This window comes from Onychostruthus taczanowskii, unplaced genomic scaffold, assembly GCF_017590055.1.
Source record: "Onychostruthus taczanowskii isolate IOZ18803 unplaced genomic scaffold, ASM1759005v1 scaffold125, whole genome shotgun sequence".
In the NCBI taxonomy this organism is placed as follows: Eukaryota; Metazoa; Chordata; class Aves; order Passeriformes; family Passeridae; genus Onychostruthus; species Onychostruthus taczanowskii.
Genome location: NW_024498407.1, coordinates 1,138,065 through 1,165,639, shown reverse-complemented (window position 1 = coordinate 1,165,639; position 27,575 = coordinate 1,138,065). Strand labels below are relative to the sequence as shown.

The 27,575-nt window shown below is 39.4% G+C and overlaps 1 protein-coding gene across 3 annotated transcripts in view; it reads right to left on the bottom strand.

The window, feature by feature from the left end:
* Nucleotides 1-4,751: 4,751 nt before the first annotated feature.
* The window catches only part of PDZRN4 (PDZ domain containing ring finger 4), a 230,529-nt gene continuing 207,705 nt past the window's right edge, over nt 4,752-27,575 (bottom strand). For all 3 annotated transcript variants that reach the window (XM_041396057.1, XM_041396058.1, XM_041396060.1), the window contains 5 exons: nt 21,579-21,677; nt 19,387-19,449; nt 15,819-15,920; nt 12,317-12,433; nt 4,752-6,442 (listed from right to left, as the gene is read on the bottom strand). In XM_041396057.1, coding sequence (XP_041251991.1) covers nt 4,916-6,442; nt 12,317-12,433; nt 15,819-15,920; nt 19,387-19,449; nt 21,579-21,677 — 1,908 coding nt within the window. In that variant the 3' untranslated portion in view covers nt 4,752-4,915. The remainder of the gene's footprint in view (nt 6,443-12,316; nt 12,434-15,818; nt 15,921-19,386; nt 19,450-21,578; nt 21,678-27,575) is intronic.

Genomic DNA, 27,575 nt, shown 5'->3' with positions numbered 1-27,575 from the left:
TTTAAAATCCAAATGCAAAGGAAAAAAAAAAAAGAAAAAGAAAAGAAAAAAGAAGAAAAAGAAAAGTCAGACGTTCATACCCAAATCATGAACTAATCTGGATGAGGAGGTGGCCAGCATGTTTGTGAAACATTGCTGTTGGCCCTTCCTTGGTACCTGAATGTATCCCAGAACACATTGCAATCTCCTGGATGACTCTCAAGTTGTAGATTTTTGTATAGCAGAAGGACATCTTTGTTTTGGGACATCTTGTACATTTACTGAAGAAAGAAGCTGCCAGTAGGGAATATTGGCATGAGACAGACTAATTAGTAAGGACTCAGTCCCTCCCCATGGTCTAGTGCCTGTGAAAAGCAGCACATACATTTCTCTTCACAGTTCTTATCAGCTGTAGGCAGTATGCCTGTAGCTCAGCCCCACTACCCACAGCTGTCACAACCAGGGTGGTATCTGAGTATGCAAGGCAATCCTTTCTTCCTTTGAGCTCCATCTAAGCAATCTTTACAGTAGAGTAATTTCACTTAATAACCTCACAGATATTGAGGTCCTGTACCTCTACACAAATGCCATTTTTTCCTGGCTCAGAAGCAGATGAATTGGGCAAGGAAGCTCAGATCCTTTATTGCCAGGAACCGGAAAAGCTGGACATGGCTGAAGGCTCTGACAATGAGAGGTGGACCCTTTTCCTGGAAGGACAGGAACCTCCTCACTCCCAAGAAGGGCCCAGGGACTACACATTTGAGCTTGCTGCCTTGCCAGGTGCATCCCAAATCGCAGGTTGCACCTTGTCTCAGAGGTATCATCCAAAACCACTCCATCATTCATGTAGTAGCTGACATTACAGCAAGATTAACAACATCTGAAAACCTGGGCAAAATCTACACAAGTCTTATAAATGCAGCAATTGCCATCCAAGCATGTGGAATGCTTTTCTTTAAACAGAAAAACATGTTTCAGAGCAAAGGCACTTAAAGATAATAAAACCTGCTCATGATCCCTCTGCAATATTCTTTCTCCTCCTTCAGGTATTAGCCAACTGGTCTCCCAGAGTGACACCACCAGGTTTCTGACAGCTGCTCTGTGATGCTGTAGCCAAATGCAAGCTCCCATAACCTTCATTTTATCCTCATTCCTGAGGAGCATTTAATACTCTGAAAAAGCAGTGGGTGAATAAAATAGATATCAATACAGCACTTAGCACATAAATGTTTGTGATCAGCAGTTTAAAGGTTAAGAACCTGGGGCAATTCCAGCTTTGTACAAGGAAATATTTTAGCATCAATGCCACATCATTAAAAAAAAAAGTGCTATTCTGTAATTTGTACCAAGAGGTACAAATGAACATTAGTTAAACAAAAACAAATGAAAAAAGTCAAGCATCATGATAATAGTGAATAATTAAATCCCTGTGAGTCCAGAAAGTGTAACACTAAAGTATCATCTCTTGTAAGGTCCTGTTTGGTCTCACAGGGCAATGTATCAAGCACAGACTAGATTTCATCTCCGATTGCTTGTGTTCAATTCAAATAATATTACCAGTCTTTTTCTTGAAAAAAAAAAAAAATCTGATGCAGGTTTATTTTATTGTCACAGTCATACCCTTTTCCCTTTTAGGATACTTACATTGAGAGGATGATTCAGGGATCCCACAGATTTTAACCTTACTTATGGGTGAGCAGTGCTCCTAAATCTCTTGGCAATACAGTTGTCAAGAGGAACAAGGATTTTTATAAGGCCATTTTGTTGGCTTCATAGGAAAAATTACCTCCCACTGGTCTCAGCTGGGTACCAGTGTTGGGGGAAAGATGAGTGGGACATAACTCCTTTCCCAGCAGTGATGTGGCCATGGTGACATATCTTCTCTGACTTTTGCACTTTATCTCAGAGCAATCCTGCTAAACAAGATCTGGTCTTGTTCCAGTTGGAAAGCAATTTTATATTCCTTCGTATGAAAAAGAGTTCTCAACAGAGGAAGTTTTAAAAGATTTATGACAACATAAAAAGCATTTTGTTCCTTCTCTTTTAATTTGCCTTAGTACTAAAATGTTATTTTCCTCAGTAAAAATAATGACATTTTGAAAAAAAAATATAAGCAGGAATAAACCGCATGTGGGATGTCAGCATTGGATTTCACTGACACAAAATTGCTGGAATGAGAGAGTGCAATGCTGAGTCCTGCCCTGCAGAGAAACCAGCTGAGAGCAGTGAACAGTGAACACTCACCTGCCATTCAGCCCCTGTACACCACCACCCTGCGTGGCCTCGCAGCCCTGTTCTGGGGCCACGTGGTTATTTTCATGCTAGCAGCAATGATCAAGGCATTTCATCAGGCAGAAATGAATGCTTCTCCCCAAAGCTGCCCAGAGAAAAAGGAAAATGACACTTAATAACTGTAGTTTAGAAAAAAGGAGAGAAAACTGTGGGCTGCTGGAAACTGCCCAGATTAAGGATTAGGTAGGGACATGGTGTTTCATGAAGAAAAAAGGAGAAGGTAGTTGGGCTCTGGCAGGTATGTGCTTAGCTAGAAATCACATTGCGTGTGCTACCAACAGTATCTCTGTTTCACCTCTTGTTTTTCTCTTTTCTCTTGCTAGATTTTGACGGATCTCCCTAGATTTGGAAATATTTCCATTTACAGCCTATTAGTACACTATAAATATTGTTTATTCTTTATTTGTTTCTCTAATTATTATCTATTGCTTAGCTCCTCTCTTCCCCTCCACTTGGACTCCCCACCCCACCACCCTCCAGTTTGGACTTTTCTCTAATTAGACATGGATTTTCCTACTTTTATTTCTCAGTGATGAAATAAAGATATTACATTTTCCGAAGATTCATGTCGTTCTCTGAATATGAGTGTCACACTAGCTTGATGGGAGCTCTGAGTCATGGTTTAATAATGGGAGTAAATCAGTAAGTACTGTGTCTAAGGGAAAGACGTAAGAGTAGCCATTGTCTCGAGGTGAACTCAGATTAGGAAAGAGACCTGTATTTAAGTGTGATTACTGGAATGTGATAAGGGAAACAGCCAAACCTCTGGGCTGTGGTGTCTCCAGAAGAATGTGTACCTTCCTAGATGACTTAGTTTGGTCAAAGACAATTCCTAGGCTCGCCTGGAGAGACAATCTGGTATCAGCCTCTTGAAAGCAATACTATATGACCCTGTGATCCTTCCTGGTCAGGGATTACACACTTTTTAATTTAAAAGAAAACAATAGAGGTGTTTTTCATTGAGCCTGAACAGCTGTATGCTTGCTGAGGATTTAGTGTGATGTCTCCCTGAGTGCTGAAGTGAGAATTTTCTGATTATAAAACTGTGAACTGTCAGTGGCATAATTTTCCTAAGCACTTGGAAAGCAGTGCTCTTATGGTATTTATATGCCTGGAGATGCAAAGAGCACTGCCAATGTCAACTAATGCCAAAAGTGTTTAAAAAAAAAAAGAATGATTCCCAGAATTTGGTAGTTTGGAAATACTATTATGTGCCTTCCTGCAACTTTAAGCATATATTTTAGAGCCTGATGCCAGGTGACTTCAGAACCTAATCCTGCTATGGAAAAAATACAATCATTTAGGAACTTCTGTGAGTCAAGCACAGGGACAATGAAAATGGAACTATTAGGCCATTTCTTCAACAGACTGCCCAAGACTAGTCATTTCAGCTTGCTCTAACTCACTGGGCTAGCAGCAGCAGCAGCAGCTCAGAAGATTTCCCAGTGGCAGCAGAGGGGCCTCTGCTGCATGGAGAGTCAGGGAGTCCCATCAAGCACCCAGACAGCAAATTGCCATTGCTCCTGAGCTCCAGCCAGCTCCCACTGAGGCTCTTTTAAATGACTTGGGTGCTCCTCAACAATAATTTTACTCCCTTAACTCAATTAGTTGCTTTTCATTCTCTATTTTTCTTTAACTCACGATCTATGAAAATGTCACTGCTAGTTTTTCTTGCATGAGATTTGGCTCAAAGTTAGACATATGCTGTGTTCATGTTTTGTATGTGTAGAACAAATAGCAAGCTCAGCCAGGGAGAGGAGTCATGGCAGTTACCTAACATCTTACAACAAAGCAATACATCAATGAATAATTTTAATTAACTAATAATAGCAGGTAAGGAAAAGCCAGAAAGACCCACTATGTGTTCTGCAAAATTAAAAGCTAATTCATAAGAAATATCCTATGGAATTGTGTCCTTTTTCGTGAAATCTCTATATGCTGTAAACACCATACACAGCAAAATGGCTTATACTTAAAGGAAAATTCTCAATCTAAATAAAACAATAGTTGGCTTTTTTTTTCCTTAAAGATAAGCAATAATTTATTTCTCTTTCATCTTCACAATTATCACATACTGCGCAGCTACAAGACCAATGCCACTACATAACACAGGAGAATTGCTCACCTACACTTTACTTGGACAAATACAATTACAATTTACAGATTAAATGTGCTGTAAAATATGCAGGTGGAAAAATGTCATTCTTATCTATATGATGGGATGTGGCATATGTTTTATGAACAGATTCAATCTAAGATGTAAAACTTTAAAACTTGTTAAGCCAAGGATACAGTATAAAGCATTTTGGTTTGGTATTGTATTGTTACTAAAGTAGAAAAAGCAAAATTAGAGAAATAAATCCAGATCTTAAGTTACAGGATATGTTTTAGGTTAAGAAATTTTTTGCTTTACTTTTCTATTTTTTTTTTTTACAAATGAATAATATGAATATATTGCAGGATAAAGAAAGACTGCCAGATAAAGAAGGTATTGTTATATGAAAAACAAATTAAAAATACCAGGTCATTTTGCTTACAAAAAGATCAAACTATAAACAGTCACAAAATATATAAAAATGCCACATTGAACGAGGCAATTGTACTCTACCTAAACTGGTAGTATACTCTCTGTTAGAAGTTGTGTTCATACAGTAGTAACTGATAAAAAGGCATTGTGCACTCTTGTGCCGTCTGGGGATTTAGCACCATGTGTCATCAGTTCTTGTATTGTCATCCAGTTGTCCAAGATTTTCTTGTTTCTCTTTTTCATCATCTTTTTGTGACTCAGTTCAATAATGTTGATTTCTTTTTTGCCCTCGCTGCCACTCTGCGGACTTTCCTTAAGACACTCCAGCCTGCTCCTCATCATGAACTCCCGCCGCCTCCTCTGCTCCTTAGCGCGCACCAAATGCTGCTTCCGCTCCTCTTTGCTCCAGTAGCGACCCATCTTCATCTCACTCATCATATCATCATCTGTCGTCATCCCACTGCGCTCCTCTTTAATTTTTAAGGCACGTTCCTTCAGGATTCTGTCTCGAACTGGTCTCTTTGTGATGTACCTCGTCCCATCACTCCTTATTTTCACTTTCCATTCCATCTTGGGCTCCGCACACTTCTGCGAGTCTTTGCACATGCTCACCAGGCTGAGCTGGCTCTGGGCATACTCCACAGCAGACTTCTGCTGGATCAGTTGCATATAGCTTTGATAATGCTTTGCATGAGCAGGGATGTTCCCGTACCTGTAAGAAGAACTGTGATATGGAGACAAATAGGGAATGTGTTCGCTGCCTTGCCTTTCCTGGTCTGTGAATTTGCTGCTTTCTGATGCCAGCACTGCATTCTCAGCAGCACTGTTTTGCTCCATGGGCTTGGTTTTGGATGAGGTTGTCTCCCTGTTGCTTTGTCCTGAGGATGACTGATTAGCAACAATTGTGGTCCTCAGGTTTTTCCTGTTGGTTATGCTGATCACTCTCTGGAGAGAGTTATCAGGGGATCGCTCCACAGTCAGCGGAGTGCTCCTGCAGCTTTCAGCAGTGTTGTAGGCACTGGAGCTGTCTTTGTCAGACTTTTCAGGGTGCTCCATGATGTCATCCAGTTTGCCTCTTTGCACGTCTGTGCTGGTGTTATAATTCCTGAAACTTTCCTCATGTAAAGCCCAAATGTCTCCATACTGATCTCTCACCTTTTGGAGCCGGTGAGCTTGCATAATATTCTGGCATTCGAGTTCAATGTTCCTCAGCTCCTCATTGAGTAGCTGCAGCTCATGCTCCACTCCATCTTGCTCTCTTCTGTTGCATTCTATCATGCTGCTTGAGTAATAAAGATCATACTCCCCATGGTTTCGAATCTTGCACTTCAGTTCCAACAGCTGCCGAAACCTTTCACATTCCTCCTCTGGGTTTCCTATGAAATCAGATTCAATGTATTCCCCAGAAACAAAGCTTTCATTGCACTGAAGCTCAACACTGCCTAATGTGTCCTGGCTGTGGCCCAGATCCCGTGTGCTCTGCAGGGTAGCAGCATTCTGCTCCTCGGTTGCATTTTCTTGCTCTGAGCTCTCATCATTTCGAAGACTTTCATCTGTAGGTCCCACCCCACTGTCCTTCTCGTGATTGTTCGATGATGAGGTTGCAGTGTCGGTAGTGCCATCTTCCTCTTCATGTTTCTTTGGCTAAAAATATGAGTAAACCAAAAGGATTATCAAATGCAGATCACATTATAGGAGAATTATTTTCTAGTTCTGTTTTGCTTAAACAGCTGGGATCTGATTTAAGCTCAATTAAAACAGATCACTAAACAGCAGTCCTACTGCTCATAGCTTTTAAACATTTCTGAGAGCCATGCTGTGGTTTCCTTACTAAGCAAAGTAAGTGAATTTCAGTACTAGTGACATAGCTTCTAAAGCCCGTAAAGAAATACTTCCCCCTCTAGCTAAGCCATCTCTTTGCAATGCTTAAAGATAATGATCACCAGATGGTGAGCTGGTTTTGGTTCTGGATTATGGCCAGAAACTGGTGGAGCTGAAATCTTCTCAAACTTGAGAGAAAGCCTCAGTACTGGTATCACTTCAGACAAACAGAGCAAGCAGCCAATGAAGCAATGACTAGTACAAGCTAACAGGGTGCAAAAAGACTACTGTTTCTTTTTTTAAACAGCAAAATTTTGTTTGCTTCATCACACCCTCCACGGCCTTCTCCTACACTTCTTGTGCTCAGTAGCCTTTTTCTGAAAAGGAGTTCATTTCGGATTCCAGGATTCTGCTCAGAAGGATCTAAGTCCATTTCATCCCTGGAAACTCTTTTTGAAAAGTCATTTATTTCCATTGTTAGAGTTTATGTTCCTTAAAAGTAAAAACAGTCTTTCAATATTAAGGGCAGAACAACACTGAATGCTTTGCCGTGAGTATAATGTCAAGTTTTTTGGCTGCTGATTAGCACTCTACTCATTGTACCTCACCTATTTATATTCACAACCTATTTATATTCCATAGAATGTGAGATAATACCTCTCTGAAGAGACAGACACTCTATTTTTCAAACCAGATAAGCAAAGAATCATGCAGAGTGCAATTTATATGACCAAGTACCTAACGACACCCAGTACCAACCAAACACCATGTCACTTTTAGGAGCTATAATTGCATAATTATGTATAATGACTGAAATAATCAGTAGAGAAAAAAGGTACTGTGCACCCAGTGAAAGGAAACAGACTTAAAGAGGCCACTGTCATGATTCCCTTTTTATCTACTTTGACAAACAGTAAAACAGGATGAAAATGTGCCTCCTATGTTATCCCTTCTCCTCTCTTCATGTTCACCTGATGATCACATGCCCTTCATCTGGTTTCATTTCTTCAGCTGTTATGAAAAAATAATGGCCTAGTGTCAGAAAAACAAAAATAACCTCCACCCCCAATTCAGTGTAAGAGTGGAATAAAGCAAATATTGAAAGAAACACACCACCAGGAGAATTCAGTGTCTGTGACAAACCAGTTAAAAATTTCTGAAAAGATGCCTTAGGAGATTTAGGTTTAATTTAGTATCCTTTTAGTTCATCTCCTCCAGATGAGTGCTGCTACATATGCTATTCCGTTCCCCTCTCTCACCTGCTTTGGAGCTGCTGCAGCTTGTCTTGACCTCCTCTGCCCCCAAACCTTTCAGCAGAGAAGTGACTCCAGCCTGGGCAACTTACACTTCACCCCAGACACTGCACTGCAATGTGCAATCCATATTTCTCACTGCTCTGGAAAATATTTAACTACCGACAGGAGGGAGAACAGCTCCACCAGACAACAGGAGGGCAGTGCTGCAGAGCAGTCAGGAATCTGGGTGCCTATTCCAAATGCAGGGCTCCATTCACATGACTAAACAAGGATGGTCAGGATCTGCTATTTGACTCTGGGTGTGAGTGAAATTACAGAATTTGCATCCATATGACTAAAACTCCAAAGAGGGTGCTTTATGTGTTAGCCCAGCTAGACAGCTTACAGGAGCAGAGCTTCATGATACTTCCTCTGATGTCTTCTGCATGGTATTACACCACCCAAAGCATATATTTAAGCACTTCTGAAAAAAAACCACTTAATGAGGCTATTTGCATAGGTGTTGGGAAGAGACTTTACAGTTGAGGCCCATGCAATCAACACTTTCAGAACTGGTAGCTCCTGTTTTCCACACCACTTTTATCAATAATTTAAGCTTTGCTTCTTCAACTTGATTTATACTGACTGAATATACATACACTCTTCAATTTACCTAAGTCACACTATCTGGAATTAACATGTACACACAAAAGATGTAAACAAAGCAAAGCCCATCTTTTGAGTCAAGTAGAAACCAGACAAGTGGGATTGATCTGATGAAATATAAGTGTCTATGGTACAAGCATCTGAGTATCAGATAGTGACTTTGGGTTCCCTCAGGAAAAAACAAGTGCCTATACATTCGGATTCTTCTCAAACTAAAGCAGACATCCATATCACATTAAATTTTTCCCCAGTATGTGGATACTTACAGCTAAGTCAATTAAGAAAATGGAAAGTAATACAGATATTTATTGTACTGTATGTTTTTGAGATATATTTTATTGAAAAATCCATTGTGACTCAAGTAAGGTAGCCCCTGGCATTTTTGTCCTGGACATTTCATGCTTGCCAGAGCTCCTAAACATGTGCAGACTGAGCAGTCTTTTAAAACATGAGATAATTTTAGTTTTATTTTGAAAGATAACAAGCCTAATTCCACGTTACATCTCTTCTGAAAAACAAGAGAGAATCCACAATTTTCAGTGTGTTGCTTTCTCTGGTGTTATCTACTATCTATTTCAGACAAAGTGTTTGTTTTCAAACATACATTGTCAATCTCTTCTACAATTATTTCTGTTTGAAATACCAAAGGGCTCCTTAGGCCTCATCTTTGCAGTGAGAACTCAGATAATGAGAAGGTAAACCCAGTGGTGCGTACAATCAAGCAATAAATGAACCTCAAAAGATTCTGCAATTCAGCTCCAGCAAGAATTCCTGCCTATAAAGTGGCTAATCTTGCAGGAATTTAGACCCTGTTCTATTTTTTTTTACAATTTAGAATGTACATTGGGACTCAAAACCCAAATTGCTACTAAAGTCTGAATGCAGTATGATTCAGTTGAAGGCTCTAAAACAGAGCTGGGATCTCTGGTCAGTCCCTGACAGTGGGAGGGAGACTGGTCACAGGGAGAGGAATCTCCAGTTGCAGGCTAACCATGAAGTACTTAAACCATGAGGGAAATTTGGAATTTATTTCAGTGGTTCACTAAAAGCGAAAATGCTCTTCTGCCAACAATGCTGGCTTTTAAAACAGGCTTCTTTCAAAAAAAGGATTTTTCCCCAGATATTTTCTCTGTATTTCAGCTTTGAATGAACTAGAATAATCCTTTTTATCCAATTCTTTTTTCTTCTTCTTCTTAATAGGTTCTGATATATTACATGATATCAATAAGAATTTCTGCATAGCAAATGTATGATAGTCTTCTGAAAATTATCTCTGCTGCACAATGAACCATGATGTTGTAAAGGGAAAGGAACACAATGAATTATAAAAAATGGAGAATTACATCTTTCCTTGAGGCTTTTTGTAGTATTCCATATAGAGAAGATACAATTATTGACAGAATTCTACAGAGTAGGTCAAAAACATACAGAAAAGACATGACTATCTACTTGACTCTTCTATTACAAACTGTACCAAATTTTTTTTGTGACAGCTCACATTAAATGTTAAAATGGCATTCTGTAAAACAGACTTGTATTTGGGAGGCTATTCTGATAGAGAGTGTATTCATTCCTGCAGCTCTCGAGATTCATGATGACAGATGATTATGAAGCCAGAGAACTAAGTTTTGTTCCCAAAAATCAAGGCTGGTCTCCATGGCCAACCAGGGAGCTTGAAAATACTCAGATTGGCCACTGGCAGCTGCAATGAGAGAGGTTTCATAGCTCCAATGGATGGTGTGATTCCCCTCAGGAAACTGCTAGATTTCCCAGCCTAACAAGGAGTAAAGAACCAGTTTTCTGACTTGACGAGTCACTGCATAGAGTCTAGAGAGACAGCAGCTGTCACAAATTACTGACGCCCCATTACACACCAAGCTGCATTTTCTTGATTCGATTAGTCATGAGAAGGGCAAAGAAATGTCTGGCTGTCCTAGAATTACTTCAAGCAGTGCAATGTCAGGTACTGACAGATCACAAGTGACCACAATTTTTTTTCCAGTGTACTGTTCTTTACAGTAATATAAAAATCTCAGTATGGCAAAAAAAAAAAAATGCTTGGCGAAAGATTCCAACAGGGAATAAACAATTTCAATGGGTTCTGTGAAAGCACATCACAGAATATCACTGCTTACTCATTAGCACTATCCACAACCCAAATTCAGTGAAAAAGCCAAAGCTTGACAAGAACTTTGCAGTGGAAGGTCACAATGGTAAAGTGATTTCAGAGTTCCCAACATGTAATGTGAGTGCCTAGTAGGAGTTGATAGATAGACTTGTTCAAGAATTTCTGCCAGAACTGGAAGTTTGTGTGAAAATGCCACCATGCAAATGAAATTGTTTTGCAAAGAGCAAGTGGTTTTTCTGACAGGAAATATTTGGTATCCAAGATAAAATTTTGGTTAAAACAATAATCGAGATGCCATATATCAGCTGAAAGTAGCTAGCAGTGCAGCAGTTAGCAATTTAACCTGGGAAACTGAGGCTTGGCTCACTGCCTGGAAAAGAGAGTCACAACTAAAAGGTTGGTAAAAATCCTGTTGCAAGGCTCCCTTCCACCCAGCTCTGGAGTTATTCCACTTGGTGTAAATGATTAAGTGCTTATAAGATCAAATATTTGTAATCTGATCTGTCTTTTTTCAGAGAATTGACTTAATTATTCTGTAAGTGTCCCAGTGAATATTTCATTGATATACATGGAAGAGCTTTACTATGAGCTATCACCTACTCATTGACCCAGTGTCAAGGCTGAAAGGGAGGTCAGGAGGAAACAGTCTAAATGCACATTCAGGCCCTCCAATGTGGACCAAGCATTGAGGCATTTGAAGTCAAAGAAGTTCCCTGGTTTCCAGAACAGAGAAGGCTCTCACGGTATTTTTCCCTCACTTCAAAGAAAAATGCCACAGGCTCTCTTTCTGAGCAATTCAGAATGGAGAAAAAATTGTAAGTCACAAATTTCTGTGGGTGGAAAACCAGTTTCTTCCCAGCTGCATAAATCCAGAAGCCAGGAGAAGTAGAATTTTATTTCTTTGGCTCCACACAGGTGTGCATACTGGCGGATCATCTGATCCAGGAGTGGGTACTTACACCTTTCACAACAACATACATCTGAGAAGACCACTTGATGAAACTGTAGGGTATGTTTGCCACAGTCACACAGCCTACAGAACATATGGGCAGGTAAAAGCCAGGATAGTAGCAAGCTGAGACTATGCTAACAATAGCTTATTTGTCTCCATTAACAAAACAAATGCTGAGCTGTGCGCTGTCAGTGTAAGAGAAATACACTCACATTAACAAAACACCTGTTGTTTATTTAAACATGTCTTCCATCTTGTTTTGCAAGCTCCGGTGCAAGGCTGGCTCATACACTGCATGCATCCCAAAAGGATAATCAAGTCCAGCTCTACAGTTAAATCCCTCATATGGGGGTTGAACTCATGACCTTGGTGTTATTAGCACCAGTTTAACAAAAACTGACATGAAGTTTAACATCATAAATCCCAAACATTTCAGAATTAATGAAGGAAAGCAGCATTATTCCGAGAGTTCAGAGAAAAGGAGAAAGCTGCACTTATCACACCCTATTAAATTGTTTATTAACTTGATATACTGGGCCTAAGCATGTATTTTTCTCTTTTTCCTTACATACAGTGTGCCAGAGATCTGAGAATTTGGAGAGAGAACTCTGTCAAAGCCTTTGACACCATTTTACAGCACACTGTTTCATTCTCTGTTAACAAAAAAAAAGTATACCTAGAAAAATTTCAAATTATATGTTTAGTAGTGGTCGTACCTGCTCCACCTCATTGGCTGTGTACTGCATCGCTTCATTATGCTGCTCTTCCAACATTTCCAAGTTTAACTCCTCTAAGAATTCATTCCTTTCATCATCCAGCCACCCTTCCTCCAGCTGAAAAGAATACATTAGTATGTTATTTTATGTTAGCAAGGACACACGCTAAAATAGAGTAAACCCAAATGGCAGTGCTTGACTAGTTCTTTTTATTCTAATGATTCTCTTCAGAAAGCCAGGCAGTAGGAGTTCAAGTTCACATCTCAAAAAAAATAGAAAAGAAAAAGGATAAAAAGATGGGATTCATGTCTTTTATCCTTTCGTAAAACAGTATGACAGATTTTCTCTCATAATGAAGGAGACTGCACAGCACAGACATTATTTCCTTTCAAAAGGTATGAAAGGCACAGCGCACAATCCTGAAGCTGTCATGTTCATTACTACTGAGAGACCCCGCACTGCAAGAATGGCAATGTTACTAATAGGGCCAGGAGGCAACTGGGCTCTTCTTTCTAACAACCTCCATTCCAGCCCTGCTGCCACCACCTCAATGGAAACCTTATGCTGCATTTCTGTCACTATCTTCCCATTGATCTTCCAGGTAAACAAATAAACAGAACAGAGTGATAGAAGGATGAGGTGACTTGAAGGGAGGCATTTTTAGTTCTCCTAGTGTGTCTGGAAGCAAGATTTATCAGTTTGCTTCGTTTTTTTACCCCCAAGTGTAAAATAGTACATTGACATTTGGTGAACACAGTGTTGCAAAAGGACAGGAGGGGATGCCATGTTTTCTGTCAAGTACATATCTCTTCTTGAACCCATTTCACACCCTTCACATCTTTCAAAACTGATAAAACAGGCACCCTGGCCTAAAACGCTGTTCTTTCCATTTTGTTCATTATGCTCATGTGTGCACATGAGCATAATGACCCTTTGTACCTGCAACCACTTGCCAGATGGCACATTGCATCAAAAAGAAAAACACTGGTCAGTGGCACTCTTGGCTATAATGACAGGATTGTAGCAGAAGGAAACACTGATTGTTTCGTCATTGATGAAGGAACCACAGGACAATGGTGACAAAAACATGCTGAAAGGAAAAGCCTCAGCATAAGACAATTACAAGAATACCAAGTACTTGTGTCCCTGGACAGCAAGAGAAATGTAGCACAGGTCACTCCTAGAGCAGAATTACCACTGTCTCAAAGCCAGGATATGTCTGGTCACAGATGTCAGTCAGAAAAGTTACACTAAACCAGTAGTAGTAGTAGTAGTAGTAGTAGTAGTAGTAGTAGTAGTTCAAAGCTACACAAGGAGTGACTGATGCTGTGTAGAACTTCTAATGGAATATTGGCAGAACATCACTGTTTCCTTAATAAACTCTGATGCAGTTTTGCCCATGTCAACAAATTCTGTCCCTTATAAAGAAGCCAGCCACCTACAGTTTGGGATTAGGAGGAGACTTTTTTCCTTGAGGGCATATAATTTTTATGCGTGTCCTCAATGGGACTTTCAAACTGTTCTGTGAAACACGTGTCTTGTTTACTATTTTCCCCCAAGGAAAGCATGAGCACAGCCTCCCTCTACTGTAAAGGACACAGTTTAATTCACCTCATGTGAGAAAATTGCAGAGATTAAGAAATTTGGAGGATGAAAGATGAATCTCACTTGGGCAAATCGGCTGATTTGATTGTGGCAGTCGCAGTATATAACTAATAAGAACACTTATGTTACAGCTTTTAAAAGAAAACTAATATGTGCCTTAGCATACACATGCATTACATACACTGTGTACAAATTCACACACGAGAATGCATGTGTGTGGTGTGGTCCTCTGGTGCTCTGTTTCAAAACTTCATTATTCACTGCACAAATATGTGGTCAGAGGGGTTTTCTTCCCTGTTACTGACAGCATGTGCTCGGCAGTCACCCTTCAAGGCTGCAATACTGCCATTACCATTTTCTATTTAGAAATGAAAGCCTGCTTAATCCTGCTGTTTTTTACCAAGTCAAAGCAACACAACTAGCAGAAATCAGTTGACAGCCTGATCTCTGACCTACTCTGGCTTTTTCATCAGTTTTGTATGAGTATGTGCTTAAAACACATAAATTGAACAAAAACATCCAGCACCAAAGGCCCAAACCTAAACCAAACCACACTTATTATTTGTAAGGAGTATTCATGTGGGAAGCTACATTGGTACACATAAGTAATTCCTTATCTCATACTATTCTTATCATATTGACTCCTTGTTTCATGTTGACCAGTCTAAACAAATACAGAGACTGAGCTTTCTCTGGGCATGTATTTTGTATAAGTGGGTGAGTTTCTGTTCTCTAGAGAAAAACAGAATCCTAATGAAAAACAGCTGGAGTAATATTGAAAAATCTCTTTCAAAATTTCAGCAACTGAGGACTATAATTTTTCAGTATAAAGTGAGGCACACCTATTTTTGGTGTACTTTGCCACTGGTTTTATAAGAATTGTTTAGCTTCCTGAAAAGCATAAAGGATATGAATGCTAACATTGTGACTATTTTATAACTATAGTATTTAAGTAGAGATTCCAAGTGGTACTGAATCACACTTACTTAATTTAATTTATACAGAATATGCAGCTAGTGAGACTGAAAATATCAGAACAATAGCATAAGAGACAAATGGCAACTTAACCAACTCTGAATTGTTGGCAGTTAGAACAGTGGAAATATAATGTCCTTTTGCTTTGCAAAGGCCTAAAAGTAGAATATAAAGGGATGTAAAAACAGCAGTCTTCTACCACTCTACCTCTTCTTTATCTGATAACCTAACATCTGTCCCCTGCAATGATATTAAAAATTCTCGGAATAGCAAGATTCTTGGCATTGGCATAATTTTTTTTTTAAATCATAAAAATGTTTCTAAAAGCTTTTGAAAATGCACCTCCCAAAATGCAGGCACGTTCTGGTGACCAGGGTGCTGTTAAAACAATTAGATTTCCATTTGCTGAATGAGACTGTAGAGAAAGTCCCATCATTTATATATACATTAATAGTTTACATGTCTGGTTATAACCACATAGCATAAAACAACCCCTCAGAAATGACAAGCTACCGCTTTGTGTAAGTTCACATAAATTATATACTTCATATAAAAAATAAAATTGATAAACGTTAAGTATGGGAAATTTAGCCCCTGAACAAAGCAGAATCCTCTAATGAGTAATGCATAGTTTTCAAGTTCTACTTCATATTTTCCTAATATCATATTGATACTGCCAGCTTTATTTATGTACCTGCTCGCTCTGCTGGAAAAAAACTTGTTTAGTTTGGGGAAAACATGCCCTAGTAATATCATATTATTTTCTTTGTTGGATAAAAAAAGAGCAAAGCTCCACAATTAACTGTTTGCCCCTTTTGTCAGTAAGTTTGGCATTCCTATTTCTTGGCAGTTCGTTACTTACAGTGACAGGGAATGCATGGTATAACCCAGGTTCTGACCCAGTGCATCTGTTTAGTCTAACCTGCATCTCTGGCCTCGCCACCAGCAACACAATTTTCCTGCATTCTTCGCTGGAGAGCAACGCCACTGCCTCTTCCCTATTCTGGACATCTTGGCCATTTATCTAGGAAACAAATGAAAGTGGCACATTAGTTTCTATTTCCACAAAGCAACACACAATAAAGGGCAGATATCAGCTCATTTGTGCTGAATGTATGGACGATGAAAATTGCACAACGGGCTCATCTTCAGCCCCTCAGAGGTAAGTGCCTTCACTCAATTATGCGCTTACTGTAAGAGCCGTATTGATCGTTGAAGGATGGTGGACATCAGAGGAAGCAGTTATGTTCATAAATGTCCAACCTGCGCCCTGGTAACATACATCTAGCAACACAATTAACCAGCCCCTGACAGGTGACGTTCATCTTTCTCCATTCAGAGTAATGGAAGTGTCACTCTGAGATAATAGTGCTGGTGGAAGAAGACTGGTAATGCTACAGCTGAAATCAGTCACACTGAATGCTGGTAGAGAGCCAATTAGAGAGCTACAGTATTATCTCTCACCAGGCAATACTTTCAGGCCACTGCTTGTTGCTGCTCTATTTAATCATTTCATATTTGTGCGGACAGCTTAGTAGCCAGTACCACACAAAACATATGTATCCCCCTTACAAGGGGATAATCAAAATAAAAGTGGTTCTTCAATGAAACTCATCTTTTCTTGCTACCTTTCTCCTATTCTGTAACCCCATTAAAACAACGACATCCATGACTACATGGTAACAAACACAATTTTCATTGTCCAAAAACAATTTATGAAGGAATCAAATAGAAATCTTATTCCTCATATGAATTCAGTTTTGTCCAGTTCACAGTACAAGAAGTGGATTATTCTCATTGTGGCAACAAAACCTCCAAAATTTGGTCTATTTCAAAAAGAGTGAAAACAAAACTGGATGGTACAAATACCTGAATATTTTTGGTGGAAAAAAATCTTCTAATGGTTCCATTTCGAAGTAGCAGTTGTAATTTCATTTTAATTTCAAGTCCATTTCAACTTGTAGTTGAAAATCAAAGAGAAAGTTGCATTTTGTACATATGCTTGGCCTGAAAGTCCTGATTCATAAATATAGCTTTAATTCAGACGAAAGAAAATCCCTGATCACCTAACTGGCAGTGAGTGAAATGTCTGAGGCTCTTCAAAGCTTACATGGTAGGATGACTGTGGTCTGTGGGAGAGCAGGTAACACAGAGCTGCCCTAAGCTGAAGAGCAGAGATGCAGCCACAGAGAGGCTCAGGAGCAGATCTGCAGCCTGTACAAAATATCCCCAGACATGGTGGCTGCTCCAGTAACTCCTATCAGCTGAGTAACTGCTCGCCATGGACCCCAGAGGAGGCAGTTGGGCTGTCCCCACGTTACCTGAAGGTGGTTGCCCCATCCCAGCTGCACTGTCATGGGGAAAGAGCAGACTTCAGCCTGCCCCATGGACTGCGCTTAGCCTGCAGGTTCACAGCTGAAAACAGCAGAAGTTTAGGCAACTACCACAAGGACTGCCCTCTTAAAACTTTCCATTGACATTGTAACATTTTATTTAAAGTATGCAGGCAGTCTTCAGGTGCTTAGACTGTAAGGGTTGGTGGTTTCTGAGAATGAAAAGGGAGCAGTTACAGCCTCAAAAACATGACAAGACCTGCTGTCATTTTGTGAGGAATACACATAACAGCATTCCCCCCATAGCTTTAACCAATGCCACCAGCCACCCACAGAAAAAACCCCTGTGCTCAAGGATTTGTGTCTCTCCCAGCCTCAGTGTAATCCACCCATAAATGGCACCGTCACCTTCTATTTCTCTGAGCTATCTCATCAATAAGAGGAGATAGAGGGTCAATGTGTTTTCATAAACCCCACATAACTCTCCGGGTGTTAACTTTAATGATAAAATTCATAGCAATATATCAGCACTGACATTAAAGTAATGCTCCAGTCCACAAGAGGATGGCAGAATTATCTATGTTTTCTCTCACCCCTGGAGTCTTTACTCAAAATTGAAAAGAATTGAATTTCATTAGGAACTGGAGAACATTTGCCTGAACTGCTGTAGGCTGTCCACCCAGAAATTTTGCAAAAAGGAAAGGAGTGGAAAATGGATCTACTCTCTCTTTCCTTATTTTGACACACATAGAGTAGAAATAGAAAGTTGTTTCTATTTGGTTGAATAAAAAATGGGTGTTTTTCTGATTTTTGGAAGTTAAAAATACTGGTATTTCTTCAGTAGGTATGTCACATAAAGACATGGAAGCCAGTGCCCTAACTTTTCCTCTCCTACATGCAGCCCATGGAATGGTCCTTTCACCCCAAGTCCTGCTGAGGATGTCACTGCCCTCACACCACGGCATCTGTGCTTTCTGGTGGAGAACATCATCCTATGAATGTTTTCACAATCCCAGCCACACAGAGAAAAAGCCAGCAGGCCCCAAGTGAGCCCTGACATTAAAATCTAATTTATTATTTCCTCTCTAGAAAATTGACTGCTTTGGTAAACCAGCTAATAGACACTATTGTTTCACTAGACTCCCAAAGCTGGTTAAAGCTGTACCAGGATAAGAGATACAGGTTCCAGCAAAGATATTTCATGCAGAAATGAAAAGATTGGAAGGAAGGAACAGACTGATTTTGTGAAAACCTGAAAGCTCATCTGCTTAAATTAATGAAGCACAATTATGGAACACGTTACAGAAAACCAACCTGTCATCATCAGGAGTTTCTTCAGTGGAAAAGGCAAAAATACAAGACAAATCAACTTGGAACTGGCATTAAAATGCTACAATACAGCAAAAAAATTCCAGTCAAGTGATTTTTGGTAGCTGTTTCATGAATTTGTGCTGTGGTGAAAAATGCACTACCCGTTGCTGGTTTCCTTTACTGTACAGCTACACTGCCCTATGGAGCAGCCAGCCACCCACACGCACCTATGCTGTAACACACAAACCTATCTTTGGAGTAGCTCTTTAAGTAAGTGGATCGACAGAAACAAAGGGAGAAAAAAAAGCCAAGGTGGTGGATTAGAAAAGAATTCAGAAAAGCAATGTATTACTGGGGGAGGAAAGGAAATATTAACAAAAATCTAATGAACTCCCTCCTTAAGTACATTGAAGAACATCCTTCTCTAAACAACACATTTTTTTGTGTGAAAACTCTTATTATCTATGCTTACCATAAAAGAGTTTTACCCAAATTTATGCAATTGGTTAATGATAAGTATGTCTCTGACACTTATATTTATGTCTGCAGGTTCCTGTTTAGAATTTGACACTGAGATGAACAGAGTGGAAATGAGATTTTCTAATAAATATGGAAAAAAAAAGACATGGGACGTAAGTGCATGAGCCAGAACGAGTTTGTCAGTCTCATTTTTCAGTACACACACTCTAGCTCCCAGCTATTGTGTTAAAAAACAGACAGACATGGATTTTCTCATCGATCACAGTAACAAAGAGAACTATCTTCCCTCATTAACAGTCCACAGAGAAGATGGTACTGCATGTTTGTCTGAAAAAAGAGTTTAAGGAAGAGTTTCTTGTCACATACTTGCAAAATGCGGTCTCCTTCACGGATCCGTCCATCTCTGGCAGCAATGCTGTTTGGATCAACCTGCGCAGGACAACAACCAGTAACTGAACATGAAAAGCTGTACAATTGCAAGAGTTAAAAAAGTACGATTTTTAAACAGTACAGAAGCAATCTGAAGTTTCCTTTACAGTCACAGAAACGAAACAGTTCTTTAAATGATCATATATGAGCTTGTTTCAGATAAAAACCTCAAGACAGAAAGGGTTGGGAGCATATGATTTTCAAATTAATATTTTCCTTTGCCACTGTCAGGCATTAGCCTTCAGCTGTCAGAGCATTAAAAATTAATGAGACATCCTTTTCTGTGGAAGTTCACTATGGACTGAGAAGTTTCTGCAGCAACTGATACCTCTATACAAATGGGCCTGTCTTTGGGCACGATTCTTTTTCTTCCATGGAAACATTTAGTATTAAATTATCATCTTAGTAATCAATCTGTTCACAAGGAAACATCAAGAAAACCTGAAGGATCCATATTGTATAGATCACTCACAGGTCCTGTAAATTATGCATAGTCTGAACCAGTTAAATTTAAGTTAATTTAACCTAAACAGATATTTAGGGCTCCGGTGATAGTTTATCAAAGACACTACAGCTCATCCCTGAATAATGACCTACTGTTTGTGGCAGGGCAATTCAATCTATCACCTTTCACTTGATGGTTATCTTAAAACATTTATTTTGACTTATCAAGACCTAAGTTCTTTTCTCAGACCAAAAATTTGAGTTGAGCATTTAGTTTGTGGGATACATCCTCTATGTGTTAGATATTATTTTCTTCTTGTGCATTGTCATAAAAAACCCAATGAATCTGAAGTCCTTAATCAAGTACAAAAGATAGTATCAACACATTCACTTTCAAAGGTCTGAGAAAATTTTATCATGTAGGATAAACAGAACATTTCAGATATAATCCTGGAATGTATTAAGAGATTCCTGAACTTTCTTTGCCCTCACCAGGTCAAACAGATTTTAACAGCACAGCTTATACAACTGGTGAAAGATATATTTTTAGGTCATTTATAGTTATTCGTCATTCTTGTTCCAAGGCTGTGCTTTTCAGCTTATTTAACATTGCTACCAGCCTCTTTATGTGCAATCTTGCCTTCATCCCATGCACTGATAAAAAGCGCAATTCTGTCTTTTCTGATCCCCTCCATCCATGAGCTCACTAAGAATTTAGAATCCCAGAATCTCTCAAGTTGGAATGGACCCAGAAGGACCCCATTATGTCCAACAACCTGCTCCTCACAGGACTACCTAAAACAAAACCATATGGCTAAAAGCTTTGTCTAGTTGCTCCTTTAATACTGACAGGCTTGGTGCTGTGACCACACCCCTGGACAGCCTTATTCCAGGAACAAACCAGCCTTTTAATGAAGAACCTTTCTCTAATGTCGAAATTTGGTTCAACATGTCAAAAAAGTGACCAATTGGGCTCACCGCTCCTGCAGAACAATCAGCAGTGACCTTGGACTCAGAAGAGTTCTGTTTTACCCAGAAAAAAAACCTCTTTGAATGATTGGAGACTCAAAGGGAGATGGTGTTCTTGGAAGTCTTGTGGACTGACCTTGTGAAACGCTAACAATTTGTGCTGGGTGCCACATTTTCTGAGTGGAGCCAGTAAAAACCTGAGGATTAATCCCACCTCAGTATTTAGAATTCTATATTTTGGTTTTCTAACATACTAATCTCTCAAGCTACTCTCTCTACCCATCTCTGGTATGTCTGTGTGTACCACAACTGTAACAAACACAAAAATAATGCAATAATGATTGACCACTGTTAGGATTAGTGAGGCTGTGGCAGAGGGAGAATGCAAGCAGGGTTGTAGAGAAGGTGCTTTTCTCCTCAAAAGCTCTGCCTCATCTCCATCATAGGGGCACATTTCTTTCAAAATGCAGACCATTCTCAGACTAACTACAATGTTGTAGTTAAAAGCACTTAGACTACAGAAGCCCACTAGTAATTATCACACTGCTTGGGCAACATGATTTGAGCTGATAATCTAAATGAATTGAGAGTGACATGAGCAGGTTGATGGCCAACACTTCTGCGCTCCTGTCTAAGAGCACTTGCATGTTCATTCCCTGGCACGTGTAGCCCTCCATGAACATCACCTGTGCTCCTCCCCAGTGTCATGTCCTTACCTCACTGACATAGATTCCCATGTCCTCCTCATCATCGGTTCTGTAACAGACAGTCAGCCCCAGCTTCTCCTGGCTGCCAATGCGGCACAGCTCCACCTCCTACAAGAAAATTTACAGGCTTTTTTGGTGGCACTTGCCAAGGATGGAAAAAACTGCACAACACAAGGGAGCACCAAGCTGCTGAGATATTCATGCTGTATGACCTACTCATACTGCTCAGTCTTGAGACACAATGATATGGGTGAATCTTTAAGAGAGAAATTATTCTGTGAATTCAGAAGGAAATCCCAGTACAATGCAGGTTCAAGCTATACAGAAACTGTTTGGTAAGACATGCCAAACTTTGAGAAATATAGCTCTGTATTGATTTTGCAGGTCTTTGACTTTTGGGTAATAGAAACTGACTTACAGTAGATTACATAGTCCTTCTAGTCGCATCACACTAGCTGATTTATAGCATGTAAGACAGACTGGATACTATCAATCAATCCATCACACAAGTGCCACTCCCTTCTGACAGCAATCCCAGCCATAAAGCAGAAGTACAGGCTTCCATTAAAGGCATAACTCCTTCCCTGGCCATGTAGTTGTGCTTCACTGCAGAAGCTGTTAGATAACAGAAAGATGCTTCAAGGAATCTCCTGTGGAGCTAAACAGCAGCAGCATCTTCTTCAATTGTGAGATGATGCAGAAAACACATTTTTAGTGCCAGATGTCCCAGCAGTGGTATCTCATGAAAAGTGCAAGTGATAGAGTGATAACTACTACACAGACCAATTTGAGTTAAGCATCTTTAGGGTTTCATAGAGGAACCATGAACAAAAATGCAAAGCTGCACTTGGTTTGAACACTGTGAAACAAATAGTTGTAATAAAGCAGGATGACCCAAAAACACAGAGTATTAGCTTGTTTTCAAGTAGGAAACTTTGACTGGTATTTGTATATAAAGAAAGTCTTCAGATCACATGTGGACTCTGACAACTTCTGCTTCTGTGGCTATGCAATAAAAGGAGAGAGATCAACCTTTTCTTCAGTTCTCAGATACAGAGCTCTCTGTGATACAAAGCCAGTTCCCTCCCATTTCCAGCGATATCATACAGACTAATCCACAAACAGGCATTGGGTGCACAGCAGTGAGGACTCACTACTGAGTCCAGCAAATTGTAGGGCCCAGATGCCAAAAAAGCACAACTTACAGAAAAACCTGTACTTCACACACATGGGTTAGCCAACAAGCCTCACGACGTTTTCATTTCAGCTGAAGATCTTTCACAGAGTGCACTGCTATGGCTTGCTCCCCTGCTCCCTCACAAGAATACAAATCTACACAAACCCTAGAAGCTTCTGTCTGGACTTTGAACATTCAGTGTCTTTATGAAAACAAAGAAAATGTAGAAAAAAAATCTCATGAAACCTGTAGTATTTAGTTTTTCTTAGATATGGCAGGAGTTCTACATAGGGTGGTAAAGAGTGGGATTATTCATCAGTACATATTACACTTGGGTTTGAAAGAAGAGAAACAGAGGCATGTTTTATTAGGGAAGGGAGTTACAGTGACCTGATTTTGGCATTGGGAGCAAAAGGATGTGTACTGGAGGGAGGCCTATTCAAAACCCATAATAATTGATGCCTCCAGAGGGAAAGACCACTTGACTAGAACTGTAATATTATGGAGAAATTACAGTAACAAAATGGCTTCAATTACAGCAACAAGGTATACTTTTAAGGAATAAAGAAGTTTGTGGTCCCTTGGAGGCCTATAAGAAACCCTAAACACACCATAAAGGACTGAAACTGGGACCCTTAAATCAAGGCAAACAGGGAGCTGTGCACAAGCTGAAATCCATTAACTTTCATTGTCCTGCTGGCACAACCTCTTGTATCCCCATGCTGAGGGTGGACAGGGGCCCCAAGGACTGCTCTGAACACAATTTCTTCAGATGTGAATGACCTTAAAATTCTCGTGGATGATTTGACACAAAATACTACTATAAAACTGTACCAACATTTCAGGCTGCAAAGAAAAGGAATAGCTGGCTCAATGAGCAGAAGAAAAGTAACCATTTATGGAATGAAAGAGCAAAGGAAAATGGGGATGAGCCTAGAGGCTTCATCCTGTGTGTACAAGAGATTTGCCAAAACCATCCCAGGGAACCAGCTGATTACAAATATCAGTGACTAACATCCTCTGGCTGGACTGCATTTGGAGTGGCTGCACACAGTACGTCAGCTACCACAGCTTTCACTTCTCTGCCCAATAACAGATCTAAGAGCTGAGGTTAGTACTTGGTAGTCTTGGACTATCTCTTTCCTAAATGACTATATGGGGTGTAGTCTGATGACTTGATGACTGCACTTGGCTGTGGCTGCTGAGAAGCTGTAGATACCTACAACTGACATCCTGGCACTTAGTATTAAAGTTCCCAACAACCATTTCATGTTTTTCCATATAGATGCAAGTACATACTCAAGTAATATCCCACTCAGAGGGAGAAGGAGGGTAAGGTCTGTTGCTTTGCACTGGAAGTCATTCCAGATAATTCCTTTTTGCCCATGGCACATCTGCCCTACTAACCTCATGGCATCTCTTTTTTTATAGGCAACACAATGCATCCTGGTCACAAGCAAACAAACCAGAGTTCAAAAATATTTTTGGAAAATTTAAAAACACTTTGCATGAAATAGTAAATCATGTTTCAGAGCAAAAGCCCACAAATCTGATCTCTAAGTCTGTGTAATAAGAACATACGAAACAATTTCATTGGAAGAGCAGCAAGTGAAACACTAGAGAACCTGGACTATCACAGTCAAATACATTTTACATAGTATTTTGCAACAGATGCTTTATAGTGTTGTGGAGTTTTTCTCCTCACAACTGGTCTTTAACAGAAGAAACAGTAGGTATGGCAGCAGTAATGAATTTGCAAATAATTTTCTTCTCTGAAATCTTTTTTTGATATATATGCATGCATGTGCGCACACACACACACACACAACCACACACACACACACAGTTACTTCTCTTTGGCTTTTGTCTGTGTGCATGTAGGGACTGAACTGCCAGTCTTCAAGACTCAGCATTTTCAAAACCTATGAGAAATAATATTTGGACACTCATGAATAGTGCTGACAGACAGATGGTGGCAGGAGAGGGACTGAAGCTCAGGAAGAGCTCAGGAGATGATAGCCTTCCTCTCTTTTGGGCACAGTGGGGGCAGCACCTCTCAATACGAAGAGTACTTTGCTGCCAAGTGACAGAAATCTTTGCCAAATGGCTAGATCTTTGACTTGCTTCTTTTTTTCGCTGTGTGGCCAGAACAAAAATTCAGTGCATTTTCACAGTAAAGACAATGCTTCAAAGTGTTTTGCCATAAATTATTTGGTTAAAAGGCAGACATGGAAATTAGAATATGGACTATCCCTTCTTGAAAGACTGGGATGCAGGTTTACAAAGTAGCCAATTTCTGCAGACATAGAAAAGACAGAAAAGAGATCATATGGGATTGAAATTTCCCTACTGTCTCAAATTCACTGTGCTTTGAAAACAAAAAACAAAAACAAAACAAAACAAAACAAACAAAAAAAAAAAACTAGAACCATCTTGCCTCAAAAGACAGATTATTTTTAGTAGAGTTCCAGAAGTTTTCTGCTTTTAAGTCCCTATTCCCTGTTTGATTGTAACTGCTTTGCTATAGTCACCTCATACAACTTTTTGTGACTTGTTTTCTTTATCTATAAGCAGAAAACAGTACCAGAGTAGCAGCACATTAAAGAATAAATGATTGTGGAGCATTTCAAAAGCACTGTAAAAATACTATACATACTCTACATCCTTCAAAAAAATCCCCATCTGCCTTTACAGCAATTGCTTAACCCAGTTAAAAGACTGAGACAGACGATCAGAACTGTCACAGCTACAGAGCTTTCCTCACCCATACAGTATCCCAGAGTAATGGGTCCTGTGAACTCTGCCACTAGAAGGGGCAGCATCAGATCCAAACACAACAGTATTTTTCCTAAATGGACATTGTGTGATCAGTTAACACTAAACTCCTCATTACAATGAAAATATTATCTTGCCATTGAGACATAGTCAAAAACCAAATTAATTTTAATTCGTGTTACTCCCCAGTGTAACAGAACCTGTTATTCATAGTTCAAAGTTTATATTTTTGTGACATGGTAGGACAGAAGATCCTAAACATTTTCAGTTTGTGATACAGTCAACTATTTAATTTCTAAGCATGAACTAGAATCTACTAATTCTATTTAGCTCCATTATCTTTAGAGGAAAAGATCAGTATAGTCTAGCCTGTAAAACCAAAACACTCTGCTTTCTTCCCTCTCCAGTTCAAACAACACTTCTAAATAGAGTGGAAGAGGGGAAGAAAAAAAGACAATAATGAGAAGGGAAGTTTTGCTGTTTACAAGTATGAAAACAAGTTTTAAATTAAGAGCCAACACAGCAGGACATACATAGATTTTAGAAAAGGAAATCACCACAGCATACATACATCACCATACCATAGAAGGATTCCTACTCCATCAGCAGCAAGAAAAAGTGCTGCCAATCTGAAAAATTCATTGTGTGGTGAAACAAACAATGCAGTTCAGTGATGCTTTATCTTAATCCTAAAATGGTCAAAATATGGCTGTCATGTTCTATCTACAAACCTCACAGTAATGTAATGGTGTTTTAAGGCAAAAGAATTCCAAGAGATGCACTCTATGAACATGTCTGTGGGTTCAGCAATTTTTCTGTACCAGTGAAGGATTACTAGTACCTTTTGAACCCAACCCAGATTATAATTCTTACAAATTGATATTACTGCAATATCAAAGAAAAAAAAAAGCTCAGAAAATAAAATGTTATCTCCACAGCCACCCAGAACAATGTACTTACCACTAATAAATGAGTTACTGCCCACAGCTAAGTAAGTGGTCATGTGCAGATTCTGAGATAAACCATGAGATAAACGACCTTTATGTTTTACCCCTTAACCACCAGGCAGAGCTCCAAACTCTTTACACAATTTACCTCATGGTAAGATGACCTAAGAGTTTGGAAATGTTAACATATACAAAGGTTCAGCTTACAGGTTTTTTGATTATGCCCTTTTTTACCTGTAAAGCAGTATCTTGTGTCAGGCAAGTTATTTTGTGCCACAGCCCTTTCAGCAGAAATCAAGGCTTATTGAAAGAAACAAGGGGTCCAATATGTGATGATCCAGTGTTTAGCATACATTTTAAGAAAAAAACAATACTAACATAATGAAGCAAAATAAGAAAGGAATAGTTACTTTTGTCTTTGTTTTTCCTTTTTTCCTGTAGTAATTGCTGACAAGCTGCTTTTGCTGTTCATCTTGCTAATGGTATAATTGAGAGAATGAGTAATTGAATGAAGGAAGCACAAAAGGCCGAGATCAGAGTACTTACAGAATAGCTCAATAAGGAATTAACTGAGAAAGTACATTAAAGTCTGACTTGTTTTAATAAATTAGTTACACTGAAAAAAATTCCTCATCTATCTGAGCTAGTGCCAGTCTTCTGAGACATCAAACAGAAGAGCTAAGGGACTATATGGATTACACACACCTTAAAATTAAGACTCATTCTGCAGTATCATCTTGATTCTGCACCTTTATGGGTGAGACCAACCTCCAGCTGAATTTTGGCTGCTTTTCACACTTTCCGTCACAGTTACTATATAAAGTTTCTGTAAGTTAGATAATTTTTTTCAGCTTCTTGTTAGTTTCTGTAAACTATGGAAACTAAAAAAAAGATCAGTCTCAGTCTCATAAAAGTGTTTAGTCATTCCAACTCTGCAGTTCTTGTCTCATCACTTACCTTGCATCTCAATGATGCAAGCATTGGGATCATTATCAGACAGGGCTTCAAAGAGCCAAGCACCTGGCAGCATCTTGCTAATAGCATTCACTTTCTTGGTCTCTTCCTCCACCTGACCTGAAGGATTTAACTTTTCCAGGCTGCTAAATC